Raw genomic sequence first — 10,716 nt, forward strand, 5'->3', positions numbered from 1 at the left:
GAATTATGTTTCTAAAAGAAGTTGCATTTAAGTTTTTTGCTAAACTTCTGTCTAATATTCTAAAGGTGTTAAAGCCACTTTTAGACAGAAAACATAGAGACTTCTAACTCATTTTGTTGTGCTTCAAGGGCAGTTAGTGCATGCATTTGTTCATGGATTTGGAAATAATAGCATTTTGAAATAATAGCTATTGTTTATTTGTGCAACAACATGCACATAAACATGATCACTTTGCACATTTGTGTGATGGAGGATAAAGGAAACAGTATCAAGAATATCCCTACAATGTGTATAGCAAGTCATTGTTGTGTTTACACCACAGCTCATTCCATCATGAGAGGCCTCCATCACCTGTGCCCACTTGTGTGTCCATGAAGAGTGACAAGTCAGAGGATCGCTTCATACACTTCAAACGTGATGAGGACACAGGTGGATCAAGGCAAGTCCATAAAGCATTCAAACAATGAGCTCTTTGTGGTTGATAATGGAGTGGTTGATAATGTTCACAGCTTACAGTATAATGAAAACAAACAGTTATCAATATAATATCTGTGCCATTTTCTGGTTCAATTTATATAGTTTATTCTACATAGACGTAGGTATTGTACTACACAGAGTATCCCAGCTCTATATGGGTCACATATTTTTGTCACATATTTTATTTTTATGGCACAGCTCATTCCATCATGAGAGGCCTCCATCACCTGTGCCCACTTGTGTGTCCATGAAGAGTGACAAGTCAGAGGATCGCTTCATACACTTCAAACATGATGATGTCACAGATGGATCAAGGCAAGTCCTTAAAACAGAGCAGGTGATATGGAATCAGATGCTTTATTTCCCCTGGAAAAGACTCAGTTACTGGATGAGATCTCCATCATTCATCACTCCTTGTGCTTCTATTTAGATCAGGGGTCAGGAACCTTTTAGGCCATAATTACCAAATATGTCAGGAACAATAAATATGTGTTTTCTCTTTCCCTTAAGAGCCATACAGTAGTTTATGATGTGTTTGCTATACTCAGGAGACTTCCACTGACAATATGGCTGACACCAAAAGTTATGCAGCAATTATGGGAAAAAAATAGGTTTGGGAGAAATCTGGGCAGTTTGTTCTATCTGATGACACAGTTACAGTATATACTGCGTTTTCTGCTTTGACTGGGAGGCGTTGTACAAATATGATGGACATAAGACAGGTTCATCAAACCTGATTGAGCATTCATGCCGTGGGTCAGTTCCACAGCCTAACTAGTCTGTCACACAAACACCCTCAAATCAGCCCTTAGTATCAGCATTTCTGAAATATAAGGTGCCAGGTGCAGAATTCATTATCTGTTGACATAGTGCAGCCAAACAGCTAACCTAAATCAAACAGGATGGTCTACAATATGTAGGATGCAGATGTTATGCATCTTATGATAGTAATTCCAACTTCCTTTCAGTAGAGAGATTTCTGGTTCAGTTCATCAAAATCTTTAGTTTAGGTATTGGACAGATGTCAGTGTTCTAAACATGCTTGCATGCACAACTAATGGAAGTCTATTTGTGTTTTTACTCAGTGGTCAAATGGAAGAATCCAAATCAGATGGTTTTAGTGACCATATTACCCAGAAGAAACTCCAGCACATATTCCAGGTTTGGATGCAGCTACAGTATGTCATGCTGCACTGATACACTTTTTAAATGTTATTACACGGCTCCTCACGTTACTGCAGAAAGTTACATTCACATGAATGGGCTTTCCCAATGTACAGAGGTCTGTTAAATCTATATAATGGCCGCTGTCAATGGCAAAGGGTTTTGTGCTTTTAATTTACATCTTTCATATTAATCCGCAACAAATACGTTCGCTGGTTGCAATGGGATTTCATTGAAAGTGAAACTCAGCTAGTACAGTAAGTACGTTGCCAGGCAACACCTACAACTGTCAAGTGTGGCGAACTACTGTATTTACTCCGCTGCGTCTCGGGGTCTGTTCATCCTGTCGGGACTTAGTTTTTGATAATTACCGGCGGACAATATATTATCCCTTACATACTGTACAGCACAAAAACATGGGCATTGTAATGCAAAGTTAAACCAGATATTTGTACACCAGGTGCTTGAGGAGAAGATCATCACCTTTGTGAAGAATGAGCTGAAGAAATTTGAGAAGATTCTGAGTCCAGATTACCAAGAACACTTTGAGGGTAAAGAGCAGGATGAGAGTGATGCCAGAGAAGGAGCTCTCAAGATGGCACTGCACTTCCTGAGGAACATGAAGCAGAACAATATCGCTGACAAACTCCAAGAGAGTAAGACATGTTCATTTAATTCTATTACCTATGGTTTTGATTACTAAAATCAGAGAGCTACATTAGAGAAACTAGTGTCTTGTATTGTATGTATTGTTAAGTAGGGTTGCTTGATTATGGTAAAAATCATTATCACAATTATTTTGTTCAATTGAGATCATGATTATTACACATGATTACTCAGTGATTATGGAAATTTTATTTCCATTTGCAATTAAACATCAATAAAGCTCTACAAGGCACATTGGTGTGTGACATTGCCACATTAGTTTAGGTGCTTTTTATCAATTGTTAAATTATTGCATATAATAAATATGTAAGTCTCATGTAATATCTTTATTTGATATGTATATGTACTTATGTATATGTATTAATCATGTACGCTGTATGAAAAAGGTATGGAGAGGGGTGTTTTGTATAAGGCCCCTGTCGGCCAATACGCCTACCACCGCGCACCCGAACTTATATAGGGGAATGCGCTAGGTGAATGGGGGCGGTCTGAAGTAGATAGCAAGTGCGTGTGTGATTTTTGAATCGGTGGCGCCAGTACTTCAGAGCTGCAGCTACAGTGTTTGTTAGAGCTTTCCTGCGAGTTTGAGTCAAAAATAGACAATACTACTGGGGAAATCTTACTGACAAACCAGCTAAACGGTGTGCGTTTCCTGGAGTGCGTTACCTGCCGCAACAGAGGACGCACGGAGAGAAACCACTTTCGCTGTCTGCTTGGTGAATTTATCCACCATATTTCGGTGAGCTCGAACCATTTTTGCTATTTTTTCACATTGCTGGGCCTAGCATAAAGACTGCGATCGCGTTGTTCCTTTTTTCTGGGATTATATTTTTTGTTTGTTCGTCGCGGGACTCTTTCGTTTCCTGGAATGGATTATTGACATTTGTGCGCGGTCTTGGATAAGGACAGGACATGTTTCGTTAGTTTGGACTCTTAGGTTTGTGTGCGGGACTGAGTGAAAGAGGGAATTACACGCTTTGTTTTGTTTGGGGACTTTTGAATTGTGTGCGAATATATAGCGCCGCTGTGCGCAATCTGATTTATTGTTTGATGCGTGGCTTTCTTCCTTCAACGAAATATCGTTGTCTATTGAGAGTATTCTAACAGCGCTCAGATGTAACTTTTCGTTTTACTTTAATTATTTGGAATGATCTGCTTATTGCCAGTCATTAATTTGTCATTCAAAAGAACCCCTTTCACGTTAAGTAACACGGCCTAAGCTAAAAGGTTGAATTGTTACAGGTGTAAAAGACACATTGGACGTATGGGGGCTATTGCTCTGTTGCTAGTTTAGAGTTTAACATGGTTTTACATTTACAACAACATTTTTTTTGTTTTATGCTATTCTGTAGTTGAACTCTGTGTAGTGTGGCAGACTGAGCTGAAGAGAAATCTCAAGAACAAGTACAAGAGTGTGTTTGAAGGAATGCCCACACAAGGCAGCTCTGCTCTGCTGGAAAAGATCTACACAGACGTCTACATCACAGAGGGAGGAAGTGGGAAAGTAAATGAGGAGCATGAAGTCAGGCAGATTGAGTCCATATCCAAGAGACCAGATGGACAGGAGACACCAATCAAATGCACAGACATCTTTAAGCCCTTACCTGGCCAAGACAAACCAATCAGAAGTGTCATCACAAAGGGAGTAGCTGGCATTGGCAAAACTGTCTCAGTTCAGAAGTACATCCTGGACTGGGCTGAGGGCACCGAAAACCAGGATATCCACTTCATATTTCCACTGCCTTTTAGGGAGCTCAATCGCATGGAAGACAAACAGCTCTCTTTGATGGATCTTCTTCAACACTTTTTCTCAGAAATTAAGCAGTTAACTTTTTCCAGCCAGGGGAAGTACAAAGTGTTGTTCATCTTTGATGGTCTGGACGAGTGTCGACTGCAACTAGACTTTCAGAAAAATGAAATTTTGACTGACGTGACAAAGGTCACTTCATTAGATGTTCTGCTGACAAATCTCATCAAGGGTGATTTGCTTCGCTCTGCTCTCCTTTGGATCACCTCTCGACCGGCAGCAGCCAATCAAATCCCCCCCGAGTGTGTCGACCGGATCACAGAAGTGCAAGGGTTCAGCGACGCTCTGAAGGAGGAGTACTTCAGGAAGAGGATCAGTGATGAGAATCTTGCCAGCAAAGTTATCACTCACATAGAATCATCAAGAAGCCTTCACATTATGTGCCACATACCATTGTTTTGCTGGATTGCTGCTACTGTTATTGAATTACTTCTCAAGACTAAAGGAAGTCAGCAAGTTCCAAAGACTTTGACAGAGATGTACACATATTTCCTTGTTTTTCAAACCAAGCAGAGGAGTGTGAAATTTGATGGAGTTTTTGACACAGATCCACAGTGGAACCGAGCTAGTCTCCTTGCTCTTGGAAAGTTGGCCTATGAGCAGCTGAAAAAGGGCAACCTGATTTTTTATGAAGACGACCTGAGAGAGAGTGGCATTGATGTCAGAGAGGCAGCAGTACACTGTGGCATCTGCACCCAGATCTTTCAGGAAGAGTCAGGCCTTCATCAGGAAAAGTTGTACTGCTTTGTGCATCTGAGCATCCAGGAGTACCTTGCAGCTCTGTATGTGATCCTGATATTAATAACTGAGGGGAAAGATCTCATAACCCCACAGCAACCCCCCAGAACAGGGTTTCAGCTTCTGAAATGGAAAACAGGAAAACCCATCACCACCTTACAGAAGAGTGCTGTAGACAAAGCATTGGAACATGAAGATGGACGCTTTGATCTGTTCCTCCGTTTCCTTCTTGGCCTCTCTCTGGAATCCAACCAGAGACTCTTGAGAGGCCTAATAAAGGAAGTACAACATGAAAGCAAAGAGGAAATAGGCAGGCACATAAAGAAAAAGATCAGGGAGATACCATCATCAGAAAGAGTTCTCAACCTCTTCCACTGTCTGAATGAAGTCAATGATCACTCCTTAGTGGAGGAGGTCCAGAGCTTCCTGAGTGCAGGGACACTTTCTGAAGCCAATCTTTCATCCACACAGTGGTCAGCTCTTGTGTTTGTGCTTCTGACGTCAGAAGAAAAGCTGGATGTGTTTGATTTGAAGAAGTACAGCAGGTCTGATGAATGTCTCCTAAGGCTGCAGCCAGTAGTGGAGGAATCCCAAAAGGCTCTGTGAGTAGGATAACAAAAGCTATTGACAGAAAATGTGTGTGAGGGGGGTTTAACATTTACATTGATAATACGTAATATATATGTAAATATTAAAGAATTGTATGTAGGATTTTGGCCAAAACTGGTACTGCAATCACTTACAAAATACTGTAGAGCGGTGTATCCCCCCCCCCCCCCCCCCCCCCCCCCCCCCCTCCTTTTTTAAAATATACTGTCTCTACTGCTGTTGTCAGTGATATGAGCATGATTCTTTAATGTCTAGTGACATATCAGGGCCATTTTATGATTGATTGAAATACATGTCTTACATACGGTTCCTTTACAGTAAGTATGATTCAGAAGCACAACACTAATGGTCTTATGGTGTCACAGTCCTTTCGAGAGTCTCTGTTAACTGGGGGAATGTTTTCCCCTTCAGGCTCAACAGTTGTGGGCTCACTGAGAGGAGCTGTGCAGGTCTGGCATCTGTCCTCACCAAAGCATCTTCAAAACTTAAAATTCTGGACCTCAGTGAAAACAGTATTGGAGATATTGGGGTTCAAGAACTGTGTAGTGGACTTGGTAACCCAAACTGTGTACTGGAGACACTCAGGTAAGACATTTTAGTTAGGGATGGCCCGATACCAATACTGGCATAGGGATCGGGTTGATATTGTGTCCATATACTCGTACTCATACTTGTACTCGTAAAACTTCCCCGATACCACCCACCGATATCACTTGATTACAGTTTCTCCTAATCTTAGCTGCCATTCTTGAAGGAATATTTCTGTATTTTACACTTTAAGCCTGTTTTCTGTATTGCCTAGCATGAAAACGAGTGTTTGACACACTGTAAAAAATACAACTTGGCATTTGTTATGCAGACAAAAGATTTTCAGTACACAAAACTCAAATCCTTTGGTTGGCTTCCCAAACTTGTTATTAACATTAATCTCAACCATTCCAGTGAGTTAACATTGTAAAGTGGAATAGGTCAGTTGACAATACTCAAATTGTCAAGTATCTGGGCCAGACAGGGGCCAGAGCGAGATTCTTGAAGTTCACGCATGCGCATTTGTACTACCTACGGGGATTCCCACTGGACTTAGGAAGGAGTAAGGAATTTCCACTGGAGGAAGGATTGGAAGCGGCGCGAGTCTCCGACAACCACGCTCTGAAACTACCACGTTTTGGAAAAGGTAAGCTGACTAAGCTCATATATTTCTGTCCATTCGGACCATACAATCTATTACTCTAACATAGGAATGAGATGACAGGTTACCGTACGTTTTTGAAACAACCACGCAAATATGTTATCGTCTGAAACATAGAAAAAACAACGTGTCGTTGGTCAAACTGAATGATAGCCAAATCATAGCCGAAAATGAACGTTCTCTTCATCCTCTAACACAGAATGGTGTACACAGCATTACATGCTGCATAACATGAATCTTTACTAGCTCTAAATTAGCCTACGTTTCATTCGATTCACTGGTCAATATTTAGACGTTTAGCCTATAGCGTAGCCAGCACCCTATCAAAAGCTGGTTAAGCTAACGTTAACGTTATAACATTAGCTAGCTGCTACATCATGAAGCCCCACTGACGTTTTTCCACGATTTTACAATTTGCATAAAGTTCGAAGATGTCACGTGAAAGTATTTGCAGCTTATATGTGTGCTGCACAACTGTAGCTAAGTCTGGGATAAAATCAGTGATAATATATTTATCTCTACGAACATTGTGCACCAGTGTATGTGACTTGCCTTGTGAATATGGAGTACTAGCTTGCTAGCTAGCTAGCTATAAACGCACGTGGTTCCGCGGCCATGCACCTTTTGCAGATAACGTTAAGTATTTATCAGAGCAGTTAAATATATATCAGAGTTAACGCCACAGCAAAACAGCCTAGGCAAGAAGACTAATCGAATCAATGGGTTGCAAATGGGACGTATAGCACAGCTAGGAGATTATAGTGAGGAGATAACGTTTTCACCAAGTAGCCGTGTCATTACAAACTGCAATGACAAATGAAGTGACCAAATCACTTTGCAATATTTTAGCCAAGAAATACTTATGGGTGTTAATATACAGTAATGTTAACATGTATTTAAACCCAATTGCCCAAATTGCTCTAGTTCAAGGTATTTCATTCATAGTGTTGCACGCGATACCCTGAAATTAAAAATGTTACGATGCTTAATTTTATTAGTATCGATACTTTTAATAATGTCCGTGTTCTTTTGAAGTAACATGCGTGTGCACAGGCACGCCTTCCCCTACAGCCGTGTAGGCTCTGCTCCCCTAGCTTGCGCGTCTTTTCTCCTCTCCTCACACACACGTTATTAGCTGTCATGCCATAACCAGCAATACATGGCTGTCAGCAAGCTTACTGTTGGGTTTAATGTCAGCAATAGGCTACGCAACCTTGGCTAACTTGTACATCTGGAGAGAGCTTGCTAACTAAAATCATAGTGCTCACTAAAATCATAAAGGAACATTGCAAGACATTCATCTCTTATATGATCCCAGAAAGCTTTTCTTAGACATGTTAGTTTTTTGAACATGTATTTTATCTAATGACACAGAAAGCATAACGAATTGCATCCACATATCCTTGTCATGCACTATATCCAACTTTTTTTCAGTCGCATAAAACCGTGAGACTGACGGCTACGGATTTCTTAAAGCGACAGGCACTCAATTACACACACCACCAATGTGCACTCAATTAGACCCACACACCACATTAAAGATATGACTAACTGTAATAGCTAAATCAGTACACAAATGACTAAACATTTGTAGCTATTAGTAATTATGCAGATTGTAAAATACTAAACAGTATTAACAAAATATATACACTTAGCCTATATATGAATTCCAAAATATATGATATAGAAACATTATGACTATCATTTTCTGTGTGTGTGTGTGTGGAGGGTCAAGCAGAATATTGAATGGCCACTGGTGTGAATGATCACACAATATGAAATATAAGGCTACTGATGATTAAACACAAAATTGTAAAAAAGCATCGAAAAAGTATCAATCACAATTCTTGACTTCGTATCGTTATCGAAACAATAATTTTGGTATCGTGACAACACTATTTCATTGTATGTAATGCATTTTTTTAAAGATGATAATCTCATTTGTCATTCTCTTTTGTTTCCTCCCCTCAGATACAACCTGCAATGCAATGCAAGAAATGTAACTTTTCCCACTCGAATGTGAGGACCCTCATTAATCACTACCGGCTCGTACATGCTCAAGGAAGAACTTGGCCCTGCCCCTATTCTGATTGTGTCTGCACCTTTAGGACATCAGGTACCTTGAAATGTCATGTAGCACGCTACCATGCAAAAAAGACACTTAGTGGAATCAAATCAACATTCAAATGTGACTGTTGCTCATTTGAAAGTGTTTGTAGCGCATGTGAATACTTTGCACACCTTAGAGGGCACTTGAGGAGTGGCAAAGGAATTACATGCCCATTTGTGGGCTGTGATTATCAAATCAAGAATGTTGCTACCTTCAACATTCATAAGTGTCGATATCACAGAGTTTACACAGAGAAAGACATAAAATCTGTAAATACATCGGGAAGTGCTGATGCTGAGGTTGACTATCATGATGATAGTTTTGATGATGGGGACGAAGGACCCTCTACTCGTGCTATAGATTCAGAGGCAGACGACTCATTAATTGAAAGTTTTGATACTGATGCACTGGAACACAAGCTGGCGTCCTTGTGTTTGTCCATGCAAACCATTCTTCATGTTACAAAGAATGCCACTCAAAAAGTAGTTCAAGAGCTTAATGATGTTGAGAAACTGGCAAATGAACTTGCTGTTAAGAAAATAACAGATGTTTTCAGGAAGCATGGCATAGATAAAGATTCAGCAATCCTTCAGGAAGTCACTGGGGCCCTGTTAGAATGTAATCCTATCATTCAAACCACTTCAGAACGGGGTAGTTTATCCACTCAGTACAGGCGCGACTTGTATTTCAAAGAACATTTCTCAATTTTGAAGCCAATTGAATACCTTTTTGAGAGAACTCGTAACAACTCTTTCATTTATGTATCTATTCATGACACCCTTAACAGCCTGTTGTCTAATGCAGACATTTTAGACAAAATGGTTTTTGATCACAGCTCGGCTAATGGACAGTTCAAATCTTTCCAAGATGGCCATTATTACAAAACCAATGCACTTTTGAGTGAGGATGGTCCTAACATTTCTGTGGGGTTGTATATTGATGAATTTGAGGTGTGCAATCCTCTCGGTACATCTAAGAAGGAGCATAAAATTGTGGCTGTGTACTGGTCTTTGCTCAATCTGCCTCCAAAGTACCGCTCTAATTTGACTTCTATTCAGCTGGCTACACTTGGGAACAGTAACGATGTCCAGACCTTTGGTTATGAGAAATTTCTGAGCCCTTTAACGCGAGACATACAACTTTTGGAGCAAACAGGGGTGTTTGTCGCTGGTCTTAATCGGTACTTGAAAGGAACTGTCTTTTGTGTCTGTGCAGACAACCTTGGGGCAAACAGTTTGGCAGGATTTGTGGAATGTTTTAGTGCCACCAACTACTGCAGATTTTGTTTAACTGCCAAGAATGATATTAGGCACACAAAGGTCAGGGATTTCAAATTGAGAACCATTGAGGAACACGACTCTCATGTGGAGACATTGCATAGTAGTGGCAGCGCACATGTCTTTGGGGTGAAAAGGGAATGTGCATTGAGTAAGGCTTTGTCCTACTTTCACCCCATTACAGGGTTTCCTCCTGATGTGCTCCATGACCTGTTTGAGGGCATTGTGCCAGTGGAATTAGCAGTGTGTTTGCAAGATTTGATAGCCAAAGGTTTCTTCACACACAAGGACCTAAATAGGTATATCAAGACCTTCGCATACCAAGACCCTGACAAAGTCAATAAGCCAAAGACAATTGCCAAGTCGTGTTTCAGAAAGGGTACTGTTGGAGGGAATGCACACGAAAATTGGACTCTACTTCGTCTGCTTCCCCTCATAATTGGTCACCGCATTCCAGAAAATGAACCTTCTTGGGAGATCCTAATGGATCTGAAGGTCATTGCGGAGTTGGCTGTTTGTACATCATTTTCAGAGGAAACACTGGGTTACATGGCTAGTTTGATAAATGACCATCGCAATTTGGTCATTGAAACCTTTCCAGATTTGTCCTTACGTCCTAAGCATCACTTTGTGGATCATTATCCTCATTTGATTCGTTGTTTCGGCCCACTGGTGTCAT

General features: G+C 40.6%; 2 protein-coding genes across 11 annotated transcripts in view; both read left to right on the forward strand.

Annotated features, from left to right (window-relative positions):
* Positions 1 to 1,569: 1,569 nt before the first annotated feature.
* On the forward strand, positions 1,570 to 5,458 carry LOC134059645 (protein NLRC3-like). The gene is made up of 3 exons (XM_062516088.1): positions 1,570 to 1,638; positions 2,102 to 2,297; positions 3,660 to 5,458. Exons 1-3 carry the CDS (start codon positions 1,570 to 1,572, stop codon positions 5,456 to 5,458), a joined length of 2,064 nt encoding a protein of 687 aa, XP_062372072.1.
* Positions 5,459 to 5,801: 343 nt separating this feature from the next.
* LOC134059982 (ribonuclease inhibitor-like) overlaps positions 5,802 to 10,716 on the forward strand; it is a 34,699-nt gene continuing 29,784 nt past the window's right edge. For 8 of the 10 annotated variants that reach the window (XR_009935102.1, XR_009935106.1, XR_009935103.1 and 5 more), the window contains exons 1-3: positions 5,802 to 6,046; positions 6,470 to 6,635; positions 8,622 to 8,766. The gene's annotated coding sequence lies outside the window, so the exon portion shown is untranslated. The remainder of the gene's footprint in view (positions 6,047 to 6,469; positions 6,636 to 8,621; positions 8,767 to 10,716) is intronic. The other 2 variants (XR_009935105.1, XM_062516555.1) reach the window with 2 other exon arrangements.

This window comes from Sardina pilchardus, chromosome 16 (assembly GCF_963854185.1).
Source record: "Sardina pilchardus chromosome 16, fSarPil1.1, whole genome shotgun sequence".
NCBI lineage: Eukaryota > Metazoa > Chordata > Actinopteri > Clupeiformes > Clupeidae > Sardina > Sardina pilchardus.

Excerpts from the sequence above, each read along its gene's own strand:
- LOC134059645 (XM_062516088.1), top strand. The coding sequence starts at position 1,570 with ATGGAAGAATCCAAATCAGATGGTTTTAGTGACCATATTACCCAGAAG. Across the intron at positions 1,639-2,101 it reads AACTCCAGCACATATTCCAG|GTGCTTGAGGAGAAGATCAT; the intron begins GTTTGGATGCAG and ends TTTGTACACCAG. Across the intron at positions 2,298-3,659 it reads CGCTGACAAACTCCAAGAGA|TTGAACTCTGTGTAGTGTGG; the intron begins GTAAGACATGTT and ends GCTATTCTGTAG.